This window comes from Bombyx mandarina, chromosome 01 (genome assembly GCF_030267445.1).
Source record: "Bombyx mandarina strain Sakado chromosome 01, ASM3026744v2".
NCBI lineage: Eukaryota > Metazoa > Arthropoda > Insecta > Lepidoptera > Bombycidae > Bombyx > Bombyx mandarina.
In genome coordinates, this window is record NC_143208.1 from 760,883 (window position 1) to 775,471 (window position 14,589).

Here is a 14,589-nt window from a genome sequence, read left to right on the forward strand (position 1 = left end):
TTCTATTGCGTGGATATGGTTCACGACTGACCTGGTAGACCATAGAAGTAACGAGGTGAATATCGCCACCAGCCTTGAGATCTGATGTCTAAGACCTTGTATCATGTTTTTTTTTATATTTGAAAGATTACTGGTGGCCCGGAGGCCTTTTCCAGTTTCATCAGGACAGGTGGGCGAGCAAAGGCTCAGCCAGGAGGGGTGGGATTTGCTAACAACTGCCCGAGCGCCTCCGAAGGAGATCTAACAACTCAAGAGCAATTGCTTCGCGAATGAATCTAGTACCGGATCGGAATCACGACCCCCTGAGAAGATCCGGCGAGAAACTCAGCGGGCTGATGCATGGCGTGTATCATGTCTGTCTCAATATTCAACCCGGAACAAATAAATGCGTCGCGATAAAAATAAAAAGGATCGCTTTTCGAAAACTCAAACGGGCACAAACCACTTTATCACAGCAAGGTATATAAAGACAAGAATTAATCAAGAATCAACAAAATGTTATAGTTGCATGAAAATAATTAGTGTTCTAGATAAACGTGACACGCCAGACCACAAGTTAAATCATGGGGAAAATAATTAGAGTTGATTTTCCTTTGATCCTATTCAAAAATACTCGTATAGATCCCTAGAGAGTATTTTTCCCCAACAACCATTCCCTTTATTAATTGTATTTATTTTATTATAGCTATACCATTAATGGTAATTGTTTAAAACTCGTATTGGTAGATTAAAATACGTCGTGTTTCTATAACCAATTGTAACATCTTTTGTATATTCTAGGACCGTGGCGGCATTTAAAAGGCAGGATGGTTAGAAATTCTTAGAAAGGTTTACCCATTCAAGTTCAGAACTAGAGTTGGCACCTTTTTGGTATTTATTACATAAATGGACGGATGAGCTCACGGCCCGCCTGGTATTAAGTGATCACCGTTGAAACGCAATACTATCTCCCGGCAGAAATAGGCAGGGTAGTGGTACCTATCCGTGCAGACTCATACGACGCCATACCACCAGTAATTAGGCAAATTATAGGTTTGATTTTTATTTCATTAGGTACGTGATTTCTTAGTCGTGGAACATTTATTTTATTAGGTGCGTATTTCATCAGAAAAATTGGTACTTGCCTGCGGGATTCGAACACCGGCACAGTTGCATTGCTAGATACGAATGCACCGGGCGTCTTATCCTTTAGTCTACGATTTCCTTCCGATACATTATTTCCTTATTCCTAAGAAATGCACCTAATGTTAAAGCTAATATAAAATATTTGTTACAGTAATATTTGTAAACTAAAGTCGTTTAAAAATACTTTATATTGCGCTAACAGATGATGGTGGTTTCATTAATTGGCCAACAAATAAGAGAATAAATATATTTTGAATTTACTGTGAAACAGAAAGCACATGTTTGCATACAGTAAACTGGATAAAACAAACCGGTTCAGATTCAATCACGCACCCGGATATCTCATGGCCCGGCGATTATTACATTTAATATCACAATGAGTTTCGGACATATTATTGATATTGGACTGAGCGCCAATATGTTTGTTTGTGTTAATAATCTTTATGAACAACAATGTTACGGGTTGATTAAAAAGCAATTTGACGGTTTAATTTTATGATCATTTTATTCATTTCGTAATTCATTCCGTAATTTTGCGAAAAAGTTTTCGAAGTACTATCAAATAAATATACATATAACTACGTCTGTATATCATAGCAACTCGTATGGTTGACCTGGTTCCTAGAGTCTAGTGTTATGTGTTAATGATAGTGGCGACGATCTATTATCTATACATGCTCAAGTATTTTCTGTAAATGTAAATAAAAAAAACGAAATCAGTTCATATTAGCAGATTCTGAATATTAAAACTAAATTCGAATTAAGATTAAATGAGACGGCTATTTTAAACAAAAGATAAAATGTATTTCATTTTTCACTTATCCATATTAGACATTAAAAAAGAAAAAAATGTTACATGAATTTTTTATCCGGACGGAAAAAAAAAAGAACGGCGTCGAATTAAAAGCGAACGTTGGTCGTTCCCGTCATTTGTCATACCCGAGCGATGCGAGCAGATAACCGGTATTCGGGAAAAAACCGGTTATATACCGACAAAAGAATTACATGTCATATAATTTGAATATGCGTCAATTTACCGGCGAATTTTTTTGTACTACGTTTATGTACTTTTAATGATGGTAGGACCACTTGTGAGTCCGCGCGGGTAGGTACCTTTCTGCCGTGAAGCAGTAATGCGTTTCGGTTTGAAGGGTTAGGCAGCCGTTATAACTATACTTGAGACCTTAGAACTTATATCCCAAGGTGGATGGCGCATTTACGTCGTATATGTCTATGGACTCCAGTAACCACTTAACACCAGGTGGGCTGTGAGCTCGTCCAACCATAGAAGCAATAAAAAAATATGTTTTCTCTTAGACAATCACGTTTACGATTCTAGAGTAATAATTTTCAAAATTTAAAGACATCAAGCAATAAATTCTTTGTAAAACTAAAATTTATTCAAATATAATAAGCAAGTTGTGTGATTTACGTAGAAACTTTGACTCTTAATACTAACGTGAAGCAGTATCTAATGCTTTTCGATTTGAAGGATGGGGCAGCCGTTGTACTGAAAAAATGCGACATTTACAGTGTTGATGTCTATGTACTCCTATAACTACTTAAGATCGGGTGGGCCGTAAGCTCATCCACCCAATAAGCAATAAAAAAACAGTAATTATCGTTGTGGCTCTCATATCGAGAAGAACGTTGTTATATAATTTACGACACCACAGGAGACCGAAGAGCTGGCTGCACCCTTGGACAAAGAATTACTCTAGCTGTTCAAAGGGGGAACGCTGCCAGTATCTTCGGAACCTTGCCTAAAGGGACTCCTTTTAATAATATATTTTAGTTATTAAATTATTATTCTAATCATCTATTATTTAATATTATTAATATTATTTTAATATTATTAATTTAGTATTTAATTACTACAGCCAATTATAGTTGCGATATCTAAAAGAAGGCATTTATGTCCACTCCATTTAAGTACTACATACATTGCAAATAAACAGGGCAAGCTGGTTTACCTAAAAAGAAAACTTCATTTACAAGCAGAACTTCAAAATTCAATCATTTATCAGGGACAAACCGAATCAACAAACCGTCCACAAACCTAGTCACCGGTTTTCTGATTGCCCGTTGTCCTTTATTCGACAATCTTTTTACAAAGCTCTATTAGCTCAGCAACCTAACGATCGGGTTCAGAATACAAGCCAACGTTTTACGACCATCAATTAGCAAGCCGGGCTTCCATTAAGTTCTCCCGAAAAGCTTAAATTTACCGCTTTATACTTGACCGGTTCGGGAAGTTTTTACGCTAAAACGAGCGGAATTTGTACAGAAATACAAAGGACGAACAGTATTCAAATAATCCCAAGTCCCGGGAAAGTAAAAAATGTTTTCCACCTTAAAGAAAACTATAGGGTGTTCGATAAGTCAAATATTAAATATTAATAAATATAATAATAACTAGTTGACCTGGTAGACTTCGTAGTACCTCAATCGATAAATAAAATGTCCGATGGCGGACACATCAAAGGGAAAATAAAATAGTTATTTTTATTTAATTCCGAGAATTTTCATATTTATCTACCTTTTAAACCTTCTCTAGACTTCATATTCCATTCAAGACCAAAATTAGCCAACTCGGTCCAGCCGTTCTCGAGTTTTTTTTGGGGCTATAACAAGTAGACACTGTTAACTACCCGGCTGAGTTTGTATGTATAAGTCCTATCAACAGAACATATTTTTGTAGACTGCATTGAAACGTTTAGAAAAATATGTAATGGTAGCCTTTTTAGTAGGAAATATCATGCTGTCAGTCAACTCGAAATATGGTTAGTAAGTTTAACTTTTGCTTTTTCTATATGTTATCTTGTCTACAAGATTGTTTATGTATGTGTGTATGTAAGCTCTATATGGGTTAGTGCAAATAAGGTTAACCTTGTGTTATATGGTTATTGGAACACATATACTTCACAACGTAAATAAACATAGCCCGGCAGTCGCAGTTGCTTTGTATAATAGATAACCTATCCTTCAAGATCGAGCCTACGCCGATATAGAATATAAACAGAATAGTGGTGTCTACTGGTACAAGCTCTAAACAAATATAACAAATTCTTTCATTATTTTCGCAAAGTTTTTAATGTTTTCGCGCACTAATACTATTACCAAAACGAGACGGATAGATATCTATTATAGCTGTATCAGTATTGGAAAACTCGAAGTCACGTCTCGTGGAGCAGAAACTTACTAATTGCCACTTTCTACAAATCACCAGAACGTCCCACAGTCGAGTGCATAGTTTTCACAGAGATAAATAATTTTCGATTCGAGAAAAGTTCCTTTTTGGGAAATAGATATAGTTTTTGTTGAATTTCAATAGAAAACCGGATCTCGTCGGATCTGTACGACAGTTCTAACCTATTTCTGCCAATAACAGAACCAATAGTCAAACTCTCAACCACGATTTGGACGTGTGGACATTGTTTAACTAACTATTGTATTGGATATGTGGACATTGTTTTTACTGGTGGTAGGACCACTTATGAGTCCGCGCGAGTAGGTACCACCACCCCGCCTATTTCTGCCGTAAAGCAGTAATGCGTTTCGGGTTGAAGGGTAAGGCAGCCGTTGTAACTATACTTGAGACCTTAGAACTTATATCTCAAGGTGGGTGGCGCATGTTGTAGATGTCTATGGGCTCCGGTAACCATTTAACACAAGGTGGGCTGTGAGCTCGTCCACCCATCTAATCAATGAAAGAAAAAAACCTATTTGTTTCATTAGGACTGTTTATTAGCTGGTGAATACGCGTAATACGAATACATAGTGTTATCTGCTCATGTGGATTCATTATTTTAATCATATAGTAAAGTGATTAGGTGTTTTGTTTTGAAGAGTGGGATAGTCATTATAGAATATAATTGAAAGTTCAATCCCATGTTTCATGGTGAGTAGGTGGTGAGGATGTTGCTTCGCTGAGCCGTGACCTTAACCATAACTCGTTTTCTTTTACTAGTAGAAAAAAAAATACAGAAATGTTTTTCTTTCCACAGTACTTCCTGATTCCTACGTAATGTCCCACTTCAAAGGGTGTTTGAAAGGAGTCCCCAGTGGCAGATAGCGGCTTGTGCTCCCGCTCCTATTCAACTATAGACAACATTTAACTACGATCGGACTATATAACTCAGCCAGTAATTAATTTATATTGTATTAGGGCCGTTGTGTTTTGCCTTTATCAATATATACTTGAGAACATCGCAACGTCTTTCAATGTATTTGTCTTTAGCGAATATTTATTTGGTTCTTTTTATTTACTAAGCAATTGAAATTAACGCATTCCCAAGGGCGGTAAGTCATCTAAATCTCTCCACTCGAACGAGGAGTAATTAGGGCACCAGAATCTGTTTTGAAAACGAAAATTTTAATTATATAGGATACGGGGTTCAGTCCGTTGCCTCACTGTGCGTTTTAATTAATTAATTAACATCAGATTACCGTAAGAAAGTAGCTTAGAAAGCTCAAAGCCATGCTGTGATTTTGCGACGATTACGTGAAGACCAAAATTTCTTCGCATTGAATTACGAACACATCTAAAGAATATTCTAGAAGACAGAAAATATTTTCGCGTAAATATCGGCGTTTATGGAATGATAGAAATGAAAAAAATCCGGACCCTACTATTCCAATTTCGATAATGTCGCGTCAAATATAGAATAAAAATACTCCTAGTCAAATCGACAGACCATGTGAATCCAATCATCCGGGAATCAACATAATCAGACAAAAAATCTTCAAATTAATTTAGGACAAAACACAATGACATGTACAGAACAATTATGAATGTAAAGAATATGATAAGACTCATTCCCTAAAAATAGTATAACTATACTATAATTATAGATAGTATGGTCACACTCAACAGCCCGTCTAAATAATAGTTGCCGTTTTATAAAACTGTCCATTTCAAACGTAACTTATGTATGGCTGGGAAATCAATTATAAATTCCCCATTAATGGTGCTTTTAGGTACCACGAGCACCGGTCACCGTCCTCACCGAATCCATGGCTTGATACGAAGGGCTCGACGAGTAAATTAACTCTCAGACACAGCCCACTGAGTTTCTCGCCGGATCTTCTCAGTGGGTCGCGATTCCGATCCGGTGGTAGATTCTGCGAAGCACGACTCTTGCTAGGGTTCGTGTTAGCATCGTCGTCAGGTTTGAGCCCCGTGAGCTCACCTACTAGTTACGGTTACGCTGGAATAGCCGCTCCAGGCTACCAGCTTAGGTAGGCATAAAAAAAAGCTTCACGGCAGAAGACGGGGGGTACCTACCCGCGCGGACTCACAAGAGTTCCTACCACCAGTCAAGTGTTCCCATAAATAACTAAGATGAGTGTTTTTTTTTTGCGTTATTTTCTGCAACACCCTCATCTATACAGCGTTAAACAGTTCTACCGAAATTGCGTTAAAAGCTATGCTCGTACCACTTATCAGTTGGCTGCGGCTGAACGCGTGAACTTTGATCCGGCGTTTCCAAAGTGAACTAACTAGACGTGGACGCTCTAACCAAATTCATTGTGAACTTCTCTAAATAAGTTTTAGACGAACAGAACGAAGAATACACGGATTGCGGGAAAGTCATTTGTTGGTGACTTTATAAAAACGTACACAGTGATATAGCGTAACAGAATTGTACAAGTATACAGTATAATATCTTCTTCCTCTTCTTAGTTCCATCATTGCTGAGGATCACAACCGCATGTAACTTTCCTACAATTTCTGCGCGATATTAAATTGAAAAAAGGTAAATAAAAATGGAGGAGAAGCAGCTAGCGCTTGTTGGATATTCGTTCCGGTGTACTATTTTTTTTATTGCTTTAATAGGTGGATGGCCTCACGGCCCACCTTGTGTTAGGTGGTTACCGGAGCTCATAGACATCTACAAAGTAAATGCCACCACCCACCTTGAGATATATGTTCTAAGGTCTCAGTATAATTACAACGGCTGCCCCACCCTTCAAACCAAACGCATTGCTGCTTCATGGCAGCAATAGGCAGGGTGGTGGTAAGATATCCTACCTAACTACCTACTAATGTGGATTACCAGTAGAAATAAAATAAAAAGAATCCTTAAATCCCGCCACAATACACGAAACAATACGAAGGAGAAGTAGCTTGCGCGGTACTTGTTATACTCTGATAGAAACTTTCACGTTACTGTCAACAACAACTGTACAAAGTTTCAACTGAGTCGGGCCCACGATGTGATCTCATACAGATGAGCATAGACACTTTAGTGCACATACATATATATATTTATATACATACACGATTTTACAAATTTCAGAGAGATAATGTAAGGTAGGGAAAAATACAATATTGATTCGAAATTGACTGTAACTCCGTATTCCAACGTATGTATGAATTTTTAATTATAATATTACTATTTAGTGTATCGCTTTGTATGTGTCCGTCTTGAAGTGATTCACGATAAATTAAACAGAATAAGGACACGTCTTGTATTAAAAATTGTACACGGCAGATATAAAAAACGTAAGAGTAACACACATTTCTTTTGAATACACAAAGATATAATGATTGTTATTAGACGTAAATATAATTAAAGCTAAACGTAATAATGTATGTATGTTGCACTAGATATGGATGGGCAGCGTCGCGACCACATCGTGCCGAGTGGGAGCCTATTGACGTAGTAACGTGAGTGACATCATGCGAAATGTAATCGACGCGGGCGAGGCTGCGGGCGGAACGCTAGTTAAGCTATTTAACTGTCCTACCCTTAAAAACAAGAATGCATGTCGTTTTTACGGAATAAATAGCATGTTGGACCTGGCAAATAACCAGTCTCTTCATCTTTCCTATTACCCTATTTCAGGGACGTCTTAAAATAGGATGGGGCCCTTGGGCACACAAGAATTTGAGGCCCTTTTGGAAAGTAAAAAAAGCGAATTATAATAACATTTTTTTACTGAGTTTGAGAGGTAATCAAATACAGTATGATATAATATGTCATTAATGATATTAGAATGCTGCTGATTTTTTGGTTACGATTTCGATAACGGTTTCTTTCGGGATTTCTGTTGAACAAAATCTTCTATCATAGTCATAGTATATGCCTTGTAAATACCTTCTGATTACTGATTTGTGAAAAAAGTGTAATGTGCCCGACAAAAATGTTTTGAGAATAAACATGTGAGAGAAATTGTCGGTCTTTCGGGGCCCCCTGAGAATGGGGGCCCTGGGCACGGGCCCCGTGTGCCCTTATGGTAAAGACGGTATTGCCCTATTTTATAAACAAGTATGGATAATGATAATAACAGCACAGTAACAAAATGAAGCCTAAAATTGGTTCTTATACTTAACATTAGCTAAGAGGTGGAAAATATTTTTTTCGGCGTGTAATGATTACGTGGCGAATGTCGATAGAATCAGAACGATGGATATATAAATATCAGTTATATATTTGTAAAGAAAAAGCTTTATTTTTTAAAAAGGATATTTCTTCAGTGTTATGCAGTGTCATGGATCAAAATCGGTCACTCAGTAAAAAGAGAGGTCAGTTTTGTACAGTTTATTAAAATTCTTTAATTTATAATATTAATTTTAAACATTGTTTTTTTATTATATAACAGAAAACGCGATTAAGTTTTTAAACGCAATTAAGTTTATTCATTCTGAAGTACTCCATATCGTTATATGCTTATAAAAAAATATGTTATTTAATTGTGGTCGGGCGATTCGTTATCTAACACGCATTAATTCGGCCATTTTTCGGATATCTAGCGCGCAGATACCATGCGTTTCTATTATATTATATTACTAGTGGTCCCGGAGTAGTTGAAATTCGACTATAATTAATTGAAATTATAAGTTTGAACATTATTATGGTTGTAGTTACAGATTTCTCCAAAACCACACCATAGACAAATAATATTAAAGATAAACAATATTAACCTATTCTCAATTTGACCACAGACTTTAAGCAATAACAAAAGTTTGACAATAAACGAAGAGTATATAATTATATGCGTGTGTGTCAAATACATGATAGTGTGTGTAATGTATTTTTTTATTTAATATATTATTAATGTCTAATTTTTTAAAAAATATTAGTATTCTGCACTCCTGCTCTGTATGTATATAACTAGTCAGGTCATAAGTATTGTCACACAGTAAAAACTTTTCTTTTAGAATGCTGGCCACAAAAAAGTTTATTGAATTCGAATTTCGAATTGTTCATGAAAATAAAAATGTATACTTTTAGAATTTTACTCATTTTTTAAATATGAAGTGGACGCTTAAAGAAGACCGTGTTGCAGTTATTGCGTTGCATCGTTGCGGTTACGCGCCAATTCAAATTTTTAACATACTGAAAATTTTGAATATAACCAAAAGATTCGTTTATCGTACTATCAAACGATACAATGAAGACTCTAGTGTAGATGACAGGTCAAGAAGTGGTCGCCCTTGGTCTGTTAGGACTCCAGCAGTGATAAAAGCTGTGAAGGCGTGAATTCAAAGAAATCCCAAACGTAAGCAGAAACTGTTGGCCCTTCAGATGGGGTTAAGCAGAACCACGGTGAAAAGGGTGTTAAATGAAGACTTAGAGCTTCGGGCATATCGAAGAAAAACAGGACATCGTTTGAATGCTCGTCTAATGGATCTGAGACTGAAGAGATGCCGCGCTTTGTTGAAGCGGTACGCGGGAAAAAAATATCGGGAAATTCTTTTTTCGGATGAAAAAATTTTTACCGTAGAAGAGAGCTACAACAAACAAAATGATAAGGTGTACGCACACAGTAGTGAAGAAGCGAGCAACCGTATTCCGCGTGTCCAACGAGGTCATTTTCCATCCTCGCTCATGGTATGGTTGGGAGTTTCTTATTGGGGCTTAACAGAGGTACATTTTTGTGAGAAAGGTGTAAAAACGAATGCAGTTGTGCTGGCCGCGCAGATTGAAGGCCTGTATTCAAAATCACGGAGGTCATTTTGAATAAACTTTAGTGTCATAAGAAAATATGTTTTGTTAAGTTCATTTCGGTATATGAATGGTTACATAATGAATAAACTTGTTTCAATTATTTTACATTAAACATGTGACAGAATTTATGACCTGACTAGGTATTAATACGTGAAGCAAAAACTTTGTATCCCTTTTTATGAAAATTGCGCGGACGGAGGAGTATGAAATTTTCCACACTTATAGAGAATATAGAGAAGTGCACAATGCTAATATTTTTTTTAATTATGCATAAAAGATACATTAAATCAATACAGAAAATATTCCACACACCACATACCATGTATTTGACGCACACACGCATGCATATTATTTATTGTCAAACTTTTGTTCTTGACGTCTGTTGTCAAATTGAGAATAGATTAAATATTGTTTGTTTTTGTTATTCTTTTTTATAGTGTAGTCATGGCGAAATTTGTGATTATAGAAGTATAAAATACAATCATAATAGTGTACAAACTTACAATTCCAATTAATTATAGTCGAATTCCGACTACTGCGGGACCTCTAGTTCTCTATAAGTATTGGAAATTTCATACTTTTCCGTCCGCCCAATTTTCGTAAAAAGGGGTACAAAGTTTTTGCTTCACGTATTAATATATAGATGATGCCGCTAAACAACACCGTTAAACAAAAACATTTAAATTAAGACCTCATTTTTGAGTTGAAGAATCAGTACACTATTTAAACATTACATAATTAAAACCACTTTTACGGATTAATGACGCGTTTTTTACTGTCATTATAATATTTTTATTATTATTAATAATGACTTTTCGAATAGGTACTTCAAAGTTTTCGTGGAAGATATTACTGGTTGACATTTGAAAAAAAAAAACGTTTTAAAAAGTCGTCGTGGCCTAAAGGGATAACACATCCGGTGCATTCGTGTCGAACGATGCAACGGTATTCGAATCCCGCAGGCTAGTACCAATTTTTCTAATGAAATACGTAGGTAGGTACTTTACAAATGTTCACGATTGACCTTCACGGTGAAGGAATAACATCATGTTATAAAAATTATAATGCATAATTATAATTTGGGTAATTACTGATGGTACCTCTTGTGGGCTCGCACGGGTAGGTACCACCGCCCTGTCTATTTCTGCCTTGAAGCAATAATGCATTTCGGTTTGAAGGGTGGGGTGCCGTTGTAACTATACTTGAGACCTTAGAACTCATATCTCAAGGTAGGTGGCGCATTTACGTTGTAGATGTCTATGGGCTCCGGTAATCACTTAACACCAGGTGGGCTGTGAGTTCGTCCACCCATATAGGCAATAAACAAAATTTATTTTACTCCTCCTCGCGTCGTTTCCTCACTGCTGAGGATCGTGACCATTATATGTCGACAGGATTTTGTTCCTTGTAATGTCCCGCCAGCGCCTCCGATCATTGGCCGCATGAAGGGCGTCGTGGAATGGGATCTCTAGTGTGGTGCGGATTTGGCCGAACCACCTTGTCGGGCTGCGCTGCGCGGTCTCTTTCCCTCGATTTATTCGACTTATTTTACTAGCCACCATATATTTAGTTTTTTTTATTATTTCTAAATTTTATGTTTAATTTCAAATAAACTTTTACGTTTCAATTGGTTTTACTGAAACTTTAAGTATTCGAAAGATGGTGAAATCGTATTATAGAAACTAATTATGCCAACGGCTCGCGGATACCGAAGATAATAATACTATTCAATACTATATACTATACGATAACACTACATATAACCTAGATTACGTACACCCTACCTTATAACATTATATACACGGCTCGTTAGAAGCGACCGTTCAATAACATAATTATCAAACTTGACCTCACAACTAGCGTTTCCTTATCTAATGTCATTTGCGGTCAGAATTTCCAAAGGTACAATAATACTGAGAAACGATTAAATACCGACGACACCCGTGTATACATTTTATTTTAAGATGCAAGGAAGGATTGCTACCTCCTATGCCTACCTTTCCAGCTTGGCTAGGATAGGTGGGGGAGTATTTTTTTTCCTACCTATGCTGATAGCCTTGAGAGGCTATTTCAGCTTCACCTTAAAGTGCGTAGGTGAGCTCACGGGGCTCAAACCGGAGTGTTGCTAACACTGACCTTAGCAAGAGCAGTGCTTCGCAGAATCTACCACCGGATCGGAAACGCGACCCACTGAGAAGATCCGGCGAGAAACTCAGTGGGCTGTGTCTATGGGTTAATTCGCTCGTCGAGCCCTTTGTCGCAAGCGACAGGTTCGACGAAGACGGTGACTGGTGCTTGTGGTGCCTAAAAGCGACGTTAATGGATCGGGTAGGTGAGTATGGGCTCACCTAGTAGACAAGGAAACTGTTAACAGCCGTCCGAGTGGCTTCGAAGGAGACATGGAGCTTGAGAAGGCACTTGCTTCTTGCGTGCATCTACTACCATAGCAATTGCCACTCGCTGAGATAACCCGACGAGAAACTCAGCGAGCGATCTCAAGGGCTATGCGTCACGACCAGCTCTTGGACGAGTATAGTGACTTGTGTTATGGTTGCCTTGACTGAGAGAGGATTGATCAGGACGTGGAATAATAACTCATTTGGTTTAAACGGGTATCCGAACTGGTGACCCTCTTAAGTAAGCAGTCGTAAAGCCTATCACATCAATACATCAACTGCCAACTTTGATAGAACCAATAGAAGATGTCAAAGTTTTAATGCTACTGGAGTGGAGGTTATTCAAACTGAAGTCACTACGTTCATCCACATTGTTTGTCCAGAGATCTTTTTTGCCACGGACCATCCAGCTTTGGAATGAGCTCCATGGGGCGACGGTAATTACTAACCATGAGGTGAGTCGTACGCTCGTCTGCCTACAAGGCTAATAAAAATAAATAAATAAAAGCGGCTAATTCTTTCAAAAGCTCCCATGGGAAAATATAGAGTGGTGATATTTCATGCAAATAACACTTAGTAATTATATTATATTGTACAGGTGGCTTATGAGATGATCAATTTCAATTTAATAAGTGAGTGTTGTAGCACGTGATGATGCTTCGAAAATATCTAAACTATATAACATCGAACCACGTAATATTACAGTATTGAAGTTAAGCGAAGTATTCTTGCGTTCGAAAGAAGGACAGATTAAAATTTTGTTAATGTAAATAAATCACATTAGTGACGCCTAACTTGAAACACAAAACTTTGTGTACTGTCGGCATATAATTATCATATGCGAAAACATTATATAAAATCTGTATATAAATATATAGTACAAAAAAGTTGTAAAGTAACGAAGACAAGTCAACAGGTTAGTGGTGCCTATGAAAATTACGATTGTTCACATACGCATATTTATTCTTAGGAACACATTAAAAAAAAAATTGCTTTATGATAATTTTTGTTTTAGAGTCACTAAATTTTAAATTAGTTCTGTTCGAAATTCTTTAAAAAATATCTATAATATACTTTTTAACCGTTCAGGTCATCTATAAATATACTCAATAATTAAATATCGAACATGTAGAAGACAGCGTAGTTAGAATTTTTACTTGCTTTTACTGCTATTACGCGATCTTTAACTTACTCGTATTAATTATTTAATTATCAATCAAAGTAAATGAGAACCTTAAAAATCTAAAAGCAAAATTTTCCTTTTACGATACACGAAAATAAAGTTTGTTATCTAGAAAATAGTTCGATGTTACGTACCTTGTTCGATCGGAACTAGTTGCGGAGGAGGCATGTGTCGTGTTTCGCACACCGGTTGCGCGCGGGAACTGCCGGCCATCTCGACTCTAGGCTTCAGTTTACGCGGGACTCTTGTCGACTCCCCAGTGATGTTATATCGATAAACTCGACATTCTGAACTTATCGATAAGCGCGTGTTCTATTTTAATTGGAAGACCGATACGTGATCGATTGCTTGCCATCATTAACGACAACTTGAAATCGAACTGTTACAGATTATTAAACATTTTACCTATCAGTTTTGTTATTACGTGACTTAGATTTATCTCGCAAAAGCTATCAGTCAACCTTAAAGTTTGGGTGCTATTGGAGTTTCTTGGTTATTATCGAGGCCATTATCACGAAGAATACAATATAGAAGACGGTCAAGATTTCCACTGTTGGAAATCACGACAAAATTAACATTTTAAAACACAAACGTATTCGGTTCGGGCCTAATTAAAAAAGCTGCCTAAAACATTAAGCGGATAACAATACAAGGACCTGTGAAGGCATTTAACGCGTCGATAAAAACACAATTAAGGGTCCCCGGGAAAAACATCGACTGGGCCGTCCCTAGCGCGGACGCATGCGCAAATGGCGCCCTCGAGCGTTTGCCGGGCTCGGGCAGAGTAACCACGTTGATTGATTCACCAACTTGTGCGCAGGTTAACTCACGGCACGTGCCTTAAGTAACGCACTACCAGCTGTGGGTGAACCGTCCCCCCGCCCCCCTGTGGTCCGGTCGCCAAGAAAGGAAGCGTTTGCCGAAAAAT

At 37.3% G+C, this 14,589-nt stretch overlaps 1 protein-coding gene across 1 annotated transcript in view; it reads right to left on the reverse strand.

The window, feature by feature from the left end:
• Positions 1 to 13,917, reverse strand: part of LOC114245661 (dipeptidase 1) — a 181,437-nt gene extending 167,520 nt beyond the window's left edge. Inside the window, exon 1 of the mRNA XM_028177913.2 lies at positions 13,796 to 13,917. Coding sequence (XP_028033714.2) covers positions 13,796 to 13,874 — 79 coding nt within the window. The 5' untranslated portion in view covers positions 13,875 to 13,917. The remainder of the gene's footprint in view (positions 1 to 13,795) is intronic.
• Between the last annotated feature and the right edge of the window lie 672 nt (positions 13,918 to 14,589).